Source organism: Notolabrus celidotus, chromosome 18, assembly GCF_009762535.1.
Source record: "Notolabrus celidotus isolate fNotCel1 chromosome 18, fNotCel1.pri, whole genome shotgun sequence".
NCBI lineage: Eukaryota > Metazoa > Chordata > Actinopteri > Labriformes > Labridae > Notolabrus > Notolabrus celidotus.
The window spans coordinates 13,272,501-13,289,596 of record NC_048289.1 but is presented as its reverse complement, the minus strand read 5'-3'; the positions used below and the strand labels follow the sequence as shown (position 1 = coordinate 13,289,596).

The window sequence follows — 17,096 nt, the reverse complement described above, 5'->3', positions numbered from 1 at the left end:
TTTTCATAAAACCTGCATTTCCAAAACTAAATGTAATATGCAGCTGTACAACTTGTTGAATATAACTACTAAAATGATTGATGACCACATACAGTATATATATATATTTTTAATACCAAAATGGTACAGCCAAAAAGCATAGTGGATGGCTATATTTGCTCAACCTAACAGGATATAATTGTCAATCAGAATCTATACAATAAAGATTACTAAAGTAGGAAGCCAAAAATGCAGCTATAAAACTTATTTTTTGTATTATTTACAGTGCAGTATGTACTCATGACAAACAAAAGTGAAGGAATGGAAATTGGCTACAACATGCATTATATGAATTCATTTATAATACAGTAGTACATACTCATATAACAGCATTCCTGTACTGTGTAAAAGGCTAAATTCTGAAGTCATGTTCATTTTGAATATATAAAGATACAGATAGATAGATACTTTGGTGACAATCTGCCAAATACAATTTGATTTGTTAAATTCAGGGGCCTTCAACACAGGAGATTATATCATAGTCATATTGAATATGGATTACAGTTATTCACTCGTTTTAAACTTTTCCATATGTTGTCATGTTACTCCTGCAAAAAAGAAAAAAAGATTTTGGACACCAACTTATGGACCAACACAAAGCAGTCAAAATATGAATAGGTTGATGTTCCCTCTTCCCTGAGAGTTTTTTTTTTATTAGGTCTCTGTAGATCATTATTTCAACCTTTGCAACTAATGATATCACCCATCCATCCATTATCTTGACCGCTTATCCCGTTAGGGGTCACGGGGGGCTGGAGCCTATCCCAGCTGGCTTCGGACGGAATGCAGGGTACATCCTGGACAGGACGCCAACCTATCACAGGGCTCCTTTACAACTACTGATATCAGTAACAGTATATTAGTATAGTTGTTAATGCTAATACAATATTAAGCCTGCTAACCTCAACAGTTACAGTTATTAATCATACCTTTATTATCATTTCCACTTTTATTGGCAGTGTAACCATCTGTAAAATCTGTTTTTGTTTTGCTACATCCATCCCTCTCTAACTGCATCTCCCTCTATCCTACTTTCTCAGCCTATCCAGTCGAGGCAGATGGCTTTTCACCACGAGTCTGGATCTGCTCGAGGTTTCTGCCTGTTAAAAAGAAGGCTTCTTCTCTTGTCACTGTTTGCCCATGGTTGGCTCCTGTAGGGCGTCTTTGAATATAACTACTGTTATAACATATAAAAGTCCAAATAAGTCTTTTTGAATTACAGGCTATAACATAATGAGACAAAGTCATTGGAGGTGTGCAGGGCTCTGTAGACTTATCTTAAAGTTGACATTAATGAATGAATCACTGATTTATTCAATTCATTCATACTGATACACCCCTACTCATTACCACATGCATACACAGCACTTTATCCCTCAGTACTGGCACCCACTCTGCTCCTCCCTGTTGGTGCAGGATTTCATTGCTGTGACTGGGCTGATCAGTTGGAAGGCGGTCAGGGTGCAATATTCGTTGCAGTACCAGTGAGGGTCCCTCTCGAGGGATGTGTGGCTGCTGAGCCAGCACCCTGAGTCTCCCTCTGTAGGACTACCAGGTGGTGAGCTGAAGGTCAGACTCTTGCGCGAACCCCCTGGATCTGACAGAGGAGACATGGTGCTCACAGCATAAGGGACACCCAGCAGAGAGGTATCACACCCTGGGTTGATGATGTTGCTGTACGTGCTGCCCTCAATGAAATGTTGCTGACATGGAGGCTGACTCCTTTCCTCCTCCTCCTCCACCTTCTCCTCCTGGACTACTGCACACTTGGTTAGTGTGTCTATTTGGAGTGTTTCCTTTACTTCCAGCATGTCTGACGTGTTTTCTTGTGTAACCACCCAGCTCTATAATCACAATCATGTTCAGGGAAATCCTTAAAATATAATCAGAATTATCTTTCAAAACCAGCCTCAACTTACCTTGAAATCTCCGTGGCAGTCACTGTATAGGGTGTGAAAATAAGGGGCTGGAGTTGGGATGAAGGAACTTTGTCTCCACCTGTAGGCATTGGGAACAGAAGGCTATCATTTAGTATGTTTGAGTTTACTTTGCAAGGGTTTGGTGTTTGATAAAAGGTAAAAATCTTACTTTTTAACTTGACCATAGCAGAGAAGTAAGGCAAGCAGCACCATCACACTTAAGGTGATAAACACCTTCTTACCCAGCCCAGACATAAATGTGTTTACTGGAAAATTGGTACACAACAACATACAGGAGCAAAGATTAAAAATTTAAAACATTATTCTCTTTATTCAACTTATTCAGTTGCATATTTGTGGGGGAATCTCACCATTTACATCTGGTTTAGTCCTCCAGTAAATCTCAGAAGACCAGCTGCTCCACTGGCCCTCAAAATACTCCTGGTTAGGACTGGAGCGCACTCTGGCACAGTATTCAGTGTCGGACAGAAACTTATCATCAGCCACAGAATAATTTGTTATGTCTGTGTTGATAATCCTGTGTGATATGATCTAAAGAGAAAAGAAAAGAGTTAAAACATGAAGAAAGTTTTGAAAAGGACAGAAACAACATGTAAGGACATTCATATGGGCAATCCACTTTTTATTTGTTTTCTAATTAAAACATTGGTCGCTACTAGTGCCAGTTTTGTCTGAGGGTCCTATGTCATAATCTCATCTAACAAGCTGCAGTTTCGTAGTTGATTCCAATCATATTAAATCAGCTTTAAGCAACATGCACATTCCAATAGAAAAACTAATTCTGCTTCTCTCTCTGATACCCAGTGGCAGTTCTAGACCAATTTTACTGGGGGTGCCAAGGGTGTTGTCAGTGGGACACATTCAACCCTGACAAAAGAGACTGAGAAGGACGAGGACCGGCTGAGAACAAACTGGCAAAACATCAGTGCATCCCTTTATACTAGACATATATACTACTGTATACCACATCAAAATGCAGACTAAGGGACTGGAACCAAGTGCCACACGCATGTGTTCTGCCTGTAACATCGGCGCGATACCAAAGCTTTTTTTATTTTATAATATTTGTTTGGTGTGGAGGGGGGGCCACAGGGGGGTCCAGGTTCAGTTTTACAGGGGCACTGGCCCCTGTTGGCCCCTCCCCAGAACCACCACTGCTGATACCCTGTATCACTCCTAGAGTTGTCACGATACCAGAATTTTCAACTGCCTGTTTCAATACCACAGCAAAGCAAACGCCAACAAAAAAATGGAACGAAATGGATATCGGTATCCTTATCATCCTTTATTTCTTACCTAAATATTTTTCTGTTAGTTTGCGTTAATAGTCACTAAACACAGATCAACATTTCATAAACTGTTGATAATAATGAAAGGTAAAACTTGATTTTAGCTCAAAATATGGCTCGAAGACCTAACAGTAAAATTATACCCCACAAAAGTGGGGGTCAATAGGTTTTAACTCAGCCATGGCTACTGGGACCTAGGAGTCATGTTGTTGATTAAAAATGTTATTTATATACTTTAATTAGTTATTTTTTTCAGAAAAAAAAATTGTTTTATAAATGAGGTATTTTTTCTAATGAAATTAAGTATTTTGATCAATATTTAATCAATAATGTCTCTGCTTCCCAATTTAATTAATTATTGCTTTGCCAGTTGGGTGTAAACTCTACAAATAGGGTTTCTAACTGTCCTAAAAGATGTGTTACCCTCTTATCCAGCCAAAAAAGGTACTTTTCATTGTTCATATGCTATTGAATCTTACACTGAATTCGTCTCCTCTTTTGTAGAAGTGGAGCTGAAACATCAGTTCTTCAGCCATGGTGGTGATCAGACTGTATTTCTCATAAGTGCTCTCCCAGGTGAAGAGGTGCTGACCGGACTGGTGACTCAATGTAAGGCAGCACGGTGGGTTTGGTTTAACTAGTTGGAGGACACATTTAAGACAAAAACACCAGAGTTTTTTAAACAGACAGAAATTTGTATTTTTCTGAAATGTGTTCAATGAAATTGAAGACCAGTATGTTTCTCACTGTTTTTGAAAGGAATGAATTTTGCTGTCAGCAGATCACAGTTTTCGACCCCATCATTTTGGTCGTGACAGAGTGAGATTTCAAAGATATCTTGTTCCAGGAATTCGTTTGATTCAAAGTCACTATCAGTCATGGGATTGGATATTTGAACTGAACAGAAGTAATCTGCACCGTTCTTTACCAGCATACACACACATCTTTCTCTGCACAAAGAGATGTTTAGAAACAGTAAAAAAAAACATGTTTCCCATTAATACGTCATCTTTATCAATATGCACCTTCAAATTAGTGCCTCACTTTTCATCTGTTTCCATGACGGTGAGCCAGTAGGAGCTGTTGCTCTCTGAGCTGTTCGGAGATGGCGCGATGTTCAGGGAGCAGTTGATGAGGGATTCATAGTCGCTCACACACTGAAGATTGTGGTTCACAGCTAAAAGAATACATAGGAAATTCTAAAGTAGGAATGTAAGAAGTCACTTTTAACCTTTGTAACCTTGTAACCTTTTTCCCAAAGTAACCCCTAACCTATTGTCTATTTAGTGAAGAGGAAGGATCCCCTTCTGTTCAATATCTTATTGAACTGTTAGTGATAGGTTGTTTGATTTACAGGGAGCAATTAGCAATACATTTCTAACAGTAAACAATTCAACTTTATACTTTTTTATTATAAAAAAGAAGCAGAATTTTCTAAGTGGGTCAGGGATCAAGTAACCTCATCCGAGTTAGCTTAATAAAGTTGCAGAGCCATTCAAGAAGAAATATTTTATCTCTTAAAAAAATCTAGCTTTTCACTTGGTCTAACAGACGTGATCATACCTGTGACAGTATTTCCATGCAGAGAGACAGTGTTGGTGAAAACCACCAGCAACACCATCGGCAGCATCAGCTTCAGCCTTGGTGGAGAGCACCAAACCATCATCTCACACGGTCCAGACATCACCTCATCCCCGGGACATCTGAATTAAGTCATCCTCCTCTGCGAGTGTTTAATGAAGACTGAGAGAGGGAGGTGTCTTTTTTACACTGATCACTGTCACTCTGTGTGTGTGTGTGTGTGTGTGTGTGTGTGTGTGTGTGTGTGTGTGTGTGTGTGTGTGTGGGTGGGTGGGTGGGTGGGTGGGTGTTTTTTTAAACTTAGCAGCTGTAAAAACAAAGTGCGAAAGGGGGTTAGTCATGCTCTTCAGGCTCACAGCACACCTTAAGATTGTTTAAACACAGGCATATCTTACATTATCTCATCACTCATGAGGAGCAGGAAGAAAATCTTACACAATCAATTTTATATCAGCACTGCTTTGACATTAAGTTGATAACACATTATGTTTACTCAAATTCAAGCTCATTAATTTCCTCAAAAACTTTTCTTTGAAACTCTTTACACAAGAATGGAAGGACATAGTTCAAAAATGCTCCTTGTAATATACTACACAAAGTTCAAAATTACAATATTCAGCAAAAAATAAATATATAAATATAAATATAAATATATAAATATATAAATATATAAATATATAAATATATAAATATATAAATATAAATATAAATAAATATAAATAAATATAAATATAAATATAAATATAAATATAAATATAAATATAAATATAAATATATATATATATATTACAATTATACATAACGAACAACTCATCTTAAATGCCCTGGATATCGCATCAAAACTTATCAGAAAAGTAAGTTTAAGCTTGTTTGTGGCAGAAATAGTGTTGTTTCATGGTAATAGGTGTCTAAGTAAAATGCTCCAACAGCAAAATACAGGAAAATTTTATTATTACAATTTTCTTCATACCTGCAGCTATTGTACAATGGTATCTGAACATAGTAGCTACATGAGTACAATTTATTTACTCAAATTCCTCCAAAAATTCCAGGTATTACTTTGTGCTTTTAATGACTTGATTGAGAAAAACATGTTGGTTTATCAGGTGAAATGAGAGAAACGAATAATGATGCAACTGACATGTTGTGCAATGTGAGGAGCAGAGCGTGTTTTTGTGATTCTGTGATAGATAACAGTTGATAGCGTCTTCCTCTGAGGTTTAGATTTAGTTGATTTAGAGTTTAACATGCACTCTTACAAAGTAGTAGAGTCTTATTGTGAATGTTAGTCTACAGCAGGTACTGTCAACGAAGGTTAAAAGTTTACAAGGGGCTCACAAGGCATAATTTTTTAATATTACTATTTATGTCAGGATGAGCGTTTGAACAGGAAACAAGTAAACGGCGTGTCACCACGAGAACACCCATGTCTATATGATGAGAGAGGTTTCAGTTTAATTCGGGTCTATGTTTTCTAAAATATACGTTCACTCTGATCAACTTACTTCACCACAGAGCTCGACAGTGCTATTTTAATATCTGAAACCTGACGTTCTGTCCCCTCATGTGAAGCAGTGTTCACTTGTGTTGAAAACTTGCTCAAGAGCAGCAATGAAGCTCTTTTTAGTTTGACATATTTAAGTCTTTATATTGTGCAAGAGCTAAAACACAGATGAGTGTTTCTATGGCTTGATGCAGTTCTGCTGCATCTGATAGGAGGGAGGACCTTTTTTCCGTTTGTTTTCAGTACTTTGATAATCATGTTTCCTTTTTTTTATGCTTCTGATAGAAAACAGCTTGAGACATGACTTCTGACATGAAATACCACATTATCTGTCAGATAGAGATCAGACAGAATGAATGATTGCAGCAGCATACAGCTTAACTGATTGTGTTTTCTGGAAACAAGTGTACATGCCTTGTTATCTTTGCATAAAATTACAGAAATAAAACACACTCAGATGTAAAATCCTTGTTTTCTTATAATTTAATATTACATTGGTAGTGTTTACACAGTTGGCCTCAAGATTTTAATTGTACAATTTCTTTAAATACCTGGTAAATATAAAAGAAAGACCATTACATTAAAACCATTAAATAACCAAATTGATTGCTCCCATGTCAATATGAGAGCTGCTGTCAAATAATACTTTACCAATAATACATGTCTGCTTTATAATCTAGGTCTCTATATACAAAGGGTTTCATGGCCCAGGTTACAAAACAAGAAAAAGTAACCTGTGGAACATTATGGGCTTAGTATAAACTTGAAGTGCAGGTTCATTCTTGATCAGGGATGCAGTAAAGCATCTGATGTGCACTAGCAGAGCTCACTCACATGCCAGTTTACCATCAAATGATGACAGGGTGATGGCAAAGGCTTGCAGGGCACATAGGGGGAAACTGTAGTCCATGGAGAAGACATCCTCGGCTACACGGCCAAACTGCATCACTATGTAGTCCTCTGGGAAAGAGAGGACACAAATGATGGTTACCCAACAGATGAAGATAGGACAGCCATTTTTCTTTCTTTTGAAGAGAGAGAAAGAAGCTTAATGGCAGCCACATCTTACCATTGTCAGGGTGGATGATCTGGAAGTTCTTGACAGAGGCCTGGGTGACACGTCCATGAAAGTTCAGCACATACGACTGAGTCTGTTCGTTCCAGCTTGGGGATTTGTTCACCAGTGTGACCAGTTTCTCTGTGTTGTTGTTGGCATGGCGCACCAGTAGAGTCTCAAGATCCTAGAACACAAGATGAAGTGAAGTCCTATGAAATAATTTCATATTCAAGGTTTTAAAAATGGAAGATTGATTGGCAAACTTACACTTTTGGGACAAATGGACACTCTTTCATCATTCTCCAGCATTCCAGGGATTATCACAGTCATTTTCCGGGGGCCTTTAAAGCCCAGCACATTTGTCTCCTGCAACATGATGAAGCCAAATTGACACAGTATGTCATTTTATGTACTCTGTCAAATGCTAGGAGCAGTCAACAAAGTCTCTTGGTTTCATCCCAGATTCTGAAGTGACTTAAACCTGCATTCTTTCTTACAACCAGAAGGGGGCAACTGAGCTGGTTGCAGAAGTCAGGTTGCATAAAACAAATGAGAAATGTCCACCAAATTCTCATATTACCTCAGTATACATTTTCCTAATTTGTCTATGATTTCAGATGATAGTTTTATGTCTTCTTTAACATTGTTTGATGTATATTTAGTTAATTAAGGCTCCATATGGGGAAAAATCAGAAACAAGCAGGGTATATTTTAGGGCCCAGCTACTTGCTGGCATAGCCACCTTGTTAACACAAAACACTCACTTCTGGTTTCAACAAAATGAAATGGCATGACTAAAATGCCAAATCGGAGCCTTCAAAACAGAAGCTGAAAACCAAGACTTCATGTCATGTTTGCTTATACCCTTCTTTTAAACTATAATGTATGGATACAGTATTTAAAAAAAGAGAATTTGGACTTACATAGCAAACTGCTGCCAGCTCTTGTCGCACTGCTTCACTCTCTTTAATGAAAGGCTTCTTCTCTGGGTTTTCACCTCCATCATAGACTGTGAACTTTGTACCCAAAACGTTGGACCTGAAACAAATGAGTCTTATCACATACAGGATTTTAGATCTGGGTGAGATATGGCAATAGCAATATTTTTTTGGTGCATTCACATCATTATAAAAAGACCTCCTCAAAAAGGTAAGAATGGACTCCACTGCTTTCACAGTCAGAGCAGCTTTTTAAATAAGAGTGGTGGAAGTGAAGAAACAATAAGACCTAAAAATAAAAAACTACTATACCTAATTATATCACAACACTCTTTTGTGGACCTTGCCACAGACCAGATGAGCATATCACTATTTCCCTCATACTCTGCTGACTTAAGGGAAGGTGTGCAGCTGACTGCACATGCAAGGTGTCGATAATACTATTAATGATGGCTTCATTCCAATTCCCTTGTATTAGTGCCAAAGACCTGGTGTTGAGCATGCTGTCTAATTAGTAGGGCTTAATGAGGCACTCACATGGAACAGAGCCTCTGTGGTGTTAAAAGCTACAGCAGTATTTTTCCTGCTGGGATGAGTCATAATTTCACTTGTTTAACATGATGATGATGCATTTTGAAACATGATCTTAAGGGGATGAAATCACACCAGATCAGAGAATTTGCTGACTAAATAAGCTTTAGTATTGAACATGAAAATCCATTAGAAATAATGACTGAGAAATCAAAGAAAGTTAAACCTCAGTTTTCCAATATAGCAGTTTGTGTCCCTGGACAGATCTGTTGCGTCAGTGGAGATGAGATAGTTGGACGTTTTGCACTTCTTCCTTTTCCTGCCCGCCATTAGGAACACCTTAATGATGGAACAACAAAAAGAACAACAAGAAATGTTAGAACTATGAATTTCGAGATAAATACAACAGAGAAAGGAGACCTGATCATTTTTTTAAAGCTAAAATTGATGTGCACGTTGATTATTGATGTTTTGCAAAAGTACCCACCCTCTTGCCGTCCTCCTTCTCCATGTGCAGGTAGTAAGTCGGGTAAATGCCCTTCTCCATCCCTCTCCTGTCTCTGGTGACCCTGCATTGAATTGTCACATCTCTGGGGGCCGGACGCAATGCAAACTTCTCCAGATCCTCCACTGACATTGTAGATGTTGACTGAAATAAGAAAGAGCGAGATGAATTTCAACATTTTCTTATACCTTTACAATTAAATCAAAATATGTGCATAACCACCCTGATTGTACTTGTGTTAATATAACAGAGTTTTATTTTTCTTCTAAAGTCTCACCCTTTCATATGATTCACTCCCCGAGGATGAACTCTCTCTGTAGTTTGAGTTTAGAGATGCTAGACTGTGCGTTGTTTTATCTGATTTGTTTGCCTTTTTTTCCTTCTTCTCCTTTCTTTCAATTTCTTCATCTTTGCTCTCAGCACTTATTTGGCACCGGGCTGTAAACAACACATGCAACATTATTTTTTACAGCAGCAGTACTTATGATAATGTTTAAAGGCGCTGGGGCCATATTTTCCTTTACTTGTGTCAAGTTGTTTTTTCCTCTTTGGCGATTGAGGGACTGGCCTTTGGGAATCCTCCACTTCATTATCACTTTCATCACGTTTGTTCTCGTTTGGACTGCTTCCTTCCTCCACATCTGCCTCCTTTAGGTGCTTCTCTGGAAAAGAAGGGGAACTACAATACAGCTGATGCACTTATTTCTGAGGTTTACAAATTCAAATTTCACTAGTGTCATAAAAATAGCTGGAGTCACGTTGAAGTTAAAAATTGATTATTCATTTAATTCTAAAAATATATGATATATTCATGAGAAATTGAACATTGATTTTACTTTTGCGCTCTTGTTTGGTTGTTTTATTTGTCTTCTGTGGGTCCTCAGATTCCTTTAGTTTTTCTTTTTTCTTTGTTTTTTTCTCCCTTTTCTCCTTTTCTTTTTCTGTCTCTTTTTCCTTTTCATCACTGTGTTCAATCTCTGAAAAAGCAAAAATTAGGAATCATTTATGAAAGCATTGTGTTTCTCAGCTTTATATTGGAATGCAAGGCATCAATGCATCAAAGAACATGCATAAACACAAACCTAAAATGCAAAATGTACTGTTCTCATTTGAACAGTACTCACAAATATAAAACAAAGATATCACATTAAATAAATTCACTAGAATAGAATATGTTCTTTGCATATTCTTACGTTTGGCCTTTTCTTTCTTTACGTCCTTCTTCTTTGTTTTATTCCCTTCCACCTGAGCATCATCCTCCACCTCACTCTTCATCACTGGCTCCTTGTTGTCCTCCAGCTTCATTGTCATCAGAGTAACACGTTTTTCTGAAGGCTGCCCATCCACTGTTGTGCTCACTGTCATGTCACATTCACCCAGCGTGATCTCATCCAGTGGGTTATCGTGGGCATGCTCAACTTGATCTACACAAAAATATTGAAAACTTAGATATGGATCAAGAGAGGATAAAACAGATCATTCTTTCAATACTAACCAGTCAGAGAAGCGTTGCTTGGTGATTGGCTGATCAACAGAGGTGTCTCATCAGAGCAAACAACTTTCTGCTTTCGGTTCTTTTGCCGAGCATCTCGATTGGCCACAACCATTTGAGCATCAGCCCTCTTCTTTTGCTGCTTTTTCATTAGAAGGGTACGCTGTGGGGGAATTTTGTATCAGAATACATTCAAACTGTATACACATTTTCTTTTAAAAGGGCGTCTCATCAAGGAGAGTTCACTAATATGGGCATAAACTGTTATTTTTCCTCTCATTAAAAGCTTAAGTTTGAGAGAAAAAATACAATTTTGCAGGTCATATTGTTTACAACACATATTATGTGGTAGGAGGTAAGCAGGAAAAAGGCACAGGATGGGCATTTCTGCATTTATCATGAAGGTCATGCAGCTATTTTGGTTGTGATGAAACTAAACTGTACTCATCTTAACCCTCCTGTTATGTCCGTTTCTCTCAAATAGCAATAATGTTCCTGGCTCAATTTTACCCAGGGCATATTCAATTATCCAAAAGGGTCAGAACCCCCAAAAAATCCCATACACATTAATTTCTAACTCCATTACTAACCATTTAAATCCAGATTTGGTCCATTGGTGTTCTTTAATTCTCACAGATCATGGTTCAATGAGGATAACTCACTCGTTTTTCATTAAAATTAATGTTAAGACTTTTTTTAATGTACATTGGAAAGCCCTAAATATAAATACAATAGTTTAACATGACATGGATTTTTGTTAATTTTTTTTTACATTTTGAATTTTTTTTTTCTATGAAGTGATGTTGATTAACATGACACCTCTTCTGTCACATGCTGCCCAGATTTTTATGCTGCATTTAGCTGGTTTGGAAGGCATATATTGCCTAAAATAGACTTTAAAAAGGGTCTATTTGACCCGCAACATAACAGTTGAGCGATAGAACATTTCTTATATCACCCATTATTGTATTGTGTTCTATTACTTACTTAGAGAAGAACTAGATGAGGTTTTTAATGTTGCTCTGGACCACAGATGGTCAGTTGTCTATTATAAGTTTTACCTCCTGAACATGATGTTGTTATTGATACTGCATTGTTTTAAGTGCTTGTCCATATGCATTACTGTTTCCCACAACAACCTCTACTACATTTGTACTATTTAATACCATTTCTGCAGCTCTTTATGAGTATTTACATCGTGTGCTACCCTAGCAGAGACAAGACTGACATTAAGGTTAGCAGTAGCTCCAAACAGCAGGTGGTTCTGACACAGGTAGCCTTGACCTTATGATACATTAAAAGGCTCTGACTCAGTTTTAACCACTTGTGACCTAATTAAATGAGGAAAAGTTTCAGCCTTTGCTCCACTGCCAGTAGGTCTTTGATAATTATATGCATCCTACATATTAATTTAAAAAGCAACAAGAAATAAAACACCATAGGTCTGTTTAAATGTTTGTTATTTAAAGTGCATAAGAATTGTAGCACCATTTAACAATGAACCACTATATATCTAGTCCATTCACGTCCAAATAACATCAAAGTTTAAATCCGTGTTACTTTACCTGGTTGTCCAGCTTCAGTTGCCGAATATCAGGCTCCTCCATGTCTGGGAAAATATTAGCTGATGTTTTCAAAGGATTTCTTAGATTATTAAATATATTTAACTCATCTCAGGTGAAACCCAGCGTCAAAAATTGAGTGCGGGAAATAGTTCTATCTCCGAGATGAAAACGGAAATGAAAATGTTAAAGGGTTTGTGATTGTGGCACTCTGCTCCATCGAACAGCCTGTCCACCTGCATGGAGCAGAAGGCAAAGTGGATTAGAAGGGGATAATGTTCTTAAAATGCGCTGCACAGCTCAGCCACTGTGGACAAGTAGTCTCGGGGGTAAGGCCAGCTTTCAATAGCTGCTGTATGGAGATACTAAAGCCCAATTTGTTACAACTGAAACGTGAGACAAGAGAAGCAGGAATTTCATCAATACTTTTACTACAAGTCAGCGGTCTGCGTCGCTTACCCAGGCGAAAGCATCCAAACACGGAAGTAGCAGCGGTCACTACAAATTGCCATACAACTGACTTACCTATCCAGTCTATACCGACACACATTATGTTCCATCACAAGTGTCTTTAAATTTACCAGGAAATCAAAGAAAACTAAACAGACGCCCGTCGGCCCTCATCTCGTTTATCTCGTTGCCATGGATACGTGGATTCCCTGTACTAGCCTAATGATGGAAATAAGCCATGAAATTAAAAAAAAAACCGACATCTTATGTCACCATGTTTTTATTATTATTATTATTATTATTTTTTTTATTATTTCTTTATTCAAGAGCAATCACTTTACAGACAGTAGTTATTCTACAGCAGAATGTAACATGTATAGTAAGGCAAGGCAAGGCAAGGCAAGGCAGCTTTATTTGTATAGCGCATTTCATACACGAGGGCAACTCAATGTGCTTTACATTTAAACATTAAAAGCATCGGAGACATTCAGACAGGCATAAAATAACACAATTATAATGACGAATATAATAAACCAGAAAAGAAAAGGAAAATGTATAATATATAAAAAATTACATTAAAATTTTAATTTAAAGTGGGTTAAAATGAGCTAAGATAGGAAGGCAGTGGCAAATAAAAATGTCTTAATCTTTGATTTAAAAGAGGTGAGAGTTGGAGCAGACCTGCAGCTTTCCAAGAGTACCCTACTGCAGGCAAGATGGCGCCGCCACAACATCCACACCGGAAGTCCATACCGGAAGTCCATACCGGAAGTTACAAAGCTAAAAACGTTGCAATAACACCCACACCGGAAGTCAATACCGAAAGTTACAAAAATAAAAGCCTTGAAAAACAGGAACGTGAACGCAAAATAAAAGCCTTCAAAAACACGTAGGTTTACGCGTAATTCTATGAACTTTTTTGCACTTACATTTTAATCGTATCAGTATTATTGACTAGTTGATTGACTCCAAAAGTGTATAGGCTGTTGAGAATTCAAGTTACTTAGAAGCCTGCACGAATCACTAAGTTATAGTGTTAACGTCTCAGCCATGCACAGCCTTTTGTTCCGAGTGTGTGTTGAAATACTTAAAGCTGATTATGATGCTGCCGTGATGACATCTGCATATGCCTCTCTTGTTTTGTCTGGGTCATATGTTATTTTATGTTGTGTTAGCCTGACTGTACCTCAGTACAGTTTGCTGTAGTGTTTGTTCCAAATTACCTTGCATGCTGCCTGCCTATGTGATCACATGTATAGATTAATGAATGAATGAAATACAGATCCAGAGTAGATCCACAGTCACGAGAGAAGAGCAGAATGTTATCTATGGTGCAGGGGCGAGTGGAGGAGGAAAATGTAGAGGTGTGTGGTGACTGTTTCTTTTTTAACATAATTTGTAACACGTTACAATGATACAGTGACAGGGGTGTTCATTAACCACAAGAACAAACGGAGGGAATGGTTTCTCCTTCTATTTTGAGACATTAGATGGGCGTAAACACTCTGAGCTTGTCAAACAGTTTTATTCAGATTGAATGCTTGATGCATGTACACCAATGTCTTAACAAGATCACTTTATTTGGCGTCCATGAAAACATTGAAGTTGGAACCTTCAATTAGAATGACTAGAAAAACTGCAAATGTATACATAGCTACTGTTTCTTTCCATCCAACCCCTACTAGAAATGTAGAATTATACTTTATTTTATGTTCTTTTAATGTTATATGTATGATGTCTTAACCCTTTTGTATTGATAATGTTGTACTTGAAAAAGAACAATGCACTTTTGCTATTACAAACTCCAAATCAACATAAAATATTAGGACTAAAATATTTCAACTTGAGGCACCACTGTCAGCCACTGATGATAGATGTACAGTACACATTTCTGGGGAGCCTCTGTTGTTTTTGTGGTGAATATAGATCTCTGTGTACAGCTTGAGTGTATTTTCCCTCTTACTTACAGTCTTTTCCTTCTCATCCCCTCCCCCCACACATACTAACACTCTACATTATTCTGTTCTTCATACACAGCGGGATCTCTCTCACTCACTCTCTCTATCACAATTAGCTTTCTGCTAATTGATTTAGCAGCGACAGACTAATGCAATCAATACGCTACACGAAGAAGAAACTTCCAGTTCGAAGCATCCGGCATTGGGTAGAGAGGGGGTTAAAGAATCACTTCCGGTATGGACTTCCGGTATGGACTTCCGGTGTGGATGTTGTGGCGGCGCCATCTTGCCTGCAGTAGGGTGCCTCTCCAGCTTTCAGGGAGTGTGTTCCAGATATGTGGTGCATAAAGACTAAACGCTGCTTCACCATGTTTCGTTCTGACTCTCGGGACTGAAAGCAGACCAGTACCTGATGACCTCAGAGGTCGAGGTGGTTCATAAAGTAGTAACAGATCAGCAATGTATTCTGGGCCTAAACCATTCAGTGCTTTATAAACCATCAGCAGAATTTTAATTTTAATTTTAGTAGGCAAAACATACTTGATAGTTCTACAGCAATATAGCTCTACAATTTTTATTTTATTTTAGGGAACTTAAGACATACAACAGAGCATGGGAAGAATATATTTTAAAGGTATAGATGGAAGAGTTTGCAAAAATCAAATAAAGAGCAAGCCACAAATAAAATGGAAACGAACCATATCTTCACTCCATTCAGTGAGATGAAATCTGGCCTTACAAGTTTAACATATTCTGTCCATTTGGACCAGATTCTGTAAAATCATTCTTTTTGAATCTTGAGGGAGAATGAAAGCCTTTCCATAATATAAATTTGATGTATCCAGTATATATAACCATTTCCTTGTGACAGCTTTTTTTGCTTGCTGCCAAAAGAATTTGTGCTAATTTCATATCACTTATATTTCATCCATGGCAGAAAAAGTCACCCATATAGACTGTGTCACAACTAAAAGGGATGTATTGATGTGCCTGTGAATTTCCTTCCAAAATGGCATTATAACTGGGTAATTCCAGAAAATATGGTAATGATTGGCGTCATACATCCCACAATGCCTCCAACAACAGCAACCAATCCCCTGGTGTCTTTTTTGCAGTGGTGTTTTAAAAAAAACTGTACCACATTCTTCCAACAGAATTCCTGCCATACTGGTGAGCATGTTGAGTTCCATTGTGTTTGACATATTCTTGTCCAGCCTTCCTCAGTAATATTAAAATATTGTGTGTTTTCTGATTTGGACTGTAGTAGTTTTTATTAGAATGTAATCTGCATTGGACAGCTCTTCCTTGTTTGCATTTGTTGCATTGGCACAATTTCTGACCTTTTGGGTTTATCAGCATGTGTTTTTTTCCTTGTCTGTTACTGTTTTATTCATATAGGCCTACAAGTACCACGTTTCAAATGTTTCTTTTGGTTAATTAAATTATTTCTTTTTTCTTTTTTTCATTTGAATGGGGTTTAGTGAAGCACTTACAAATAGGTTACTAAACAAAAAAAAAAGAACATAAGTCAAAAACGTTTTTTCCTGTGGCTCATCATATCCAAAGGTATGTAGCCTACATAGATCTACACAAAGACCCAGTAGCAGCCCATTGAGTGATTTCAGAATAGAGAACACAGAAGTGCGAAATCCACCTATAAAGCAAGCAAGCTGAAGACTTGCCACATACCATAGACTTATCTTATTTGCTTCTACAAAATGTAACCTATCTTTGCTTAGTGTAGTATGTGTACCTATACTAAATAGCCTCAATTTTGTAAGAAGTTTTGTTTTAATAGAGAGCTCTGATAATGGATACAAATTAAGGGCCATGTTGAATTACTCTACTATATTAATAATAATAATAATAATAATAATAATAATAATAATAATAATAATTATTATTATTATTATAATAATTATAATAATTATAATAATTATAATAATTATTTTATTAGTACAGCACTTTTCAAAAAACAAGTTACAAAGTGCTTTACATGGGCAGCAAAATGAAAAGTCAAGATAAAGAAATAAAGCATATTTTAAAAGACAGTAAATTCCCCTAAAAGAACTGTAAATGAATACAATTCTTTTAAAATATATTTCTTAAGACGGATAAAATAAAATATAGTCAAATAAAATTCAGATAAAATCCGGGAAGGCTCTGCCATAAAATTATGTTTTAAGAAGGGATTTAAAAGAGCTACTGTGTGAATATTAAAATTTTTATTTTATTTTTCCTTTAATAAGC

The 17,096-nt window shown here is 37.1% G+C and overlaps 2 protein-coding genes across 6 annotated transcripts; both read right to left on the bottom strand.

Annotated features, from left to right (window-relative positions):
* Window positions 1-94: 94 nt before the first annotated feature.
* Window positions 95-13,083, bottom strand: LOC117829771 (interleukin-21 receptor). 2 transcript variants are annotated; one of them, XM_034707442.1, is made up of 9 exons: window positions 13,020-13,079; window positions 4,832-5,011; window positions 4,313-4,445; window positions 4,016-4,218; window positions 3,748-3,905; window positions 2,330-2,510; window positions 2,128-2,224; window positions 1,959-2,037; window positions 95-1,883 (listed from the first exon to the last, which is right to left on the bottom strand). In XM_034707442.1, the coding sequence occupies exons 2-9, from the start codon at window positions 4,950-4,952 to the stop codon at window positions 1,416-1,418; spliced, it is 1,440 nt and encodes a 479-aa protein (XP_034563333.1). In that variant the 5' UTR covers window positions 4,953-5,011; window positions 13,020-13,079; the 3' UTR covers window positions 95-1,415. The 2 variants fall into 2 exon arrangements, with proteins under 2 accessions (XP_034563333.1, XP_034563334.1); XM_034707443.1 differs by having other exon boundaries at window positions 1,498-1,636; window positions 13,020-13,083.
* Window positions 6,819-13,080, bottom strand: si:dkey-220f10.4 (tubby protein homolog). 4 transcript variants are annotated; one of them, XM_034707438.1, is made up of 13 exons: window positions 12,898-13,080; window positions 12,442-12,485; window positions 10,880-11,039; window positions 10,578-10,808; window positions 10,221-10,361; window positions 9,909-10,046; window positions 9,662-9,822; window positions 9,367-9,528; window positions 9,106-9,218; window positions 8,334-8,448; window positions 7,678-7,776; window positions 7,423-7,594; window positions 6,819-7,313 (listed from the first exon to the last, which is right to left on the bottom strand). In XM_034707438.1, the coding sequence occupies exons 1-13, from the start codon at window positions 12,986-12,988 to the stop codon at window positions 7,180-7,182; spliced, it is 1,761 nt and encodes a 586-aa protein (XP_034563329.1). In that variant the 5' UTR covers window positions 12,989-13,080; the 3' UTR covers window positions 6,819-7,179. The 4 variants fall into 4 exon arrangements, with proteins under 4 accessions (XP_034563329.1, XP_034563330.1, XP_034563331.1 ...); XM_034707439.1 differs by having other exon boundaries at window positions 12,964-13,079; XM_034707440.1 differs by having other exon boundaries at window positions 12,442-12,674; window positions 12,898-13,074.
* Window positions 13,084-17,096: the final 4,013 nt, after the last annotated feature.

Coding starts and splice junctions, on each gene's coding strand:
- LOC117829771 (XM_034707442.1), bottom strand. CDS start 4,952: ATGTCTGGACCGTGTGAGATGATGGTTTGGTGCTCTCCACCAAGGCTG. Junction 4,446..4,831: donor GCATGGAAATACTGTCACAG/GTATGATCACGT, acceptor GTATTCTTTTAG/CTGTGAACCACAATCTTCAG. Junction 4,219..4,312: donor GTCATGGAAACAGATGAAAA/GTGAGGCACTAA, acceptor CTCTTTGTGCAG/AGAAAGATGTGTGTGTATGC.
- si:dkey-220f10.4 (XM_034707438.1), bottom strand. CDS start 12,988: ATGTGTGTCGGTATAGACTGGATAGGTAAGTCAGTTGTATGGCAATTT. Junction 10,809..10,879: donor AAGCAACGCTTCTCTGACTG/GTTAGTATTGAA, acceptor ATTTTTGTGTAG/ATCAAGTTGAGCATGCCCAC. Junction 9,219..9,366: donor AGAAGGAGGACGGCAAGAGG/GTGGGTACTTTT, acceptor TCCATCATTAAG/GTGTTCCTAATGGCGGGCAG.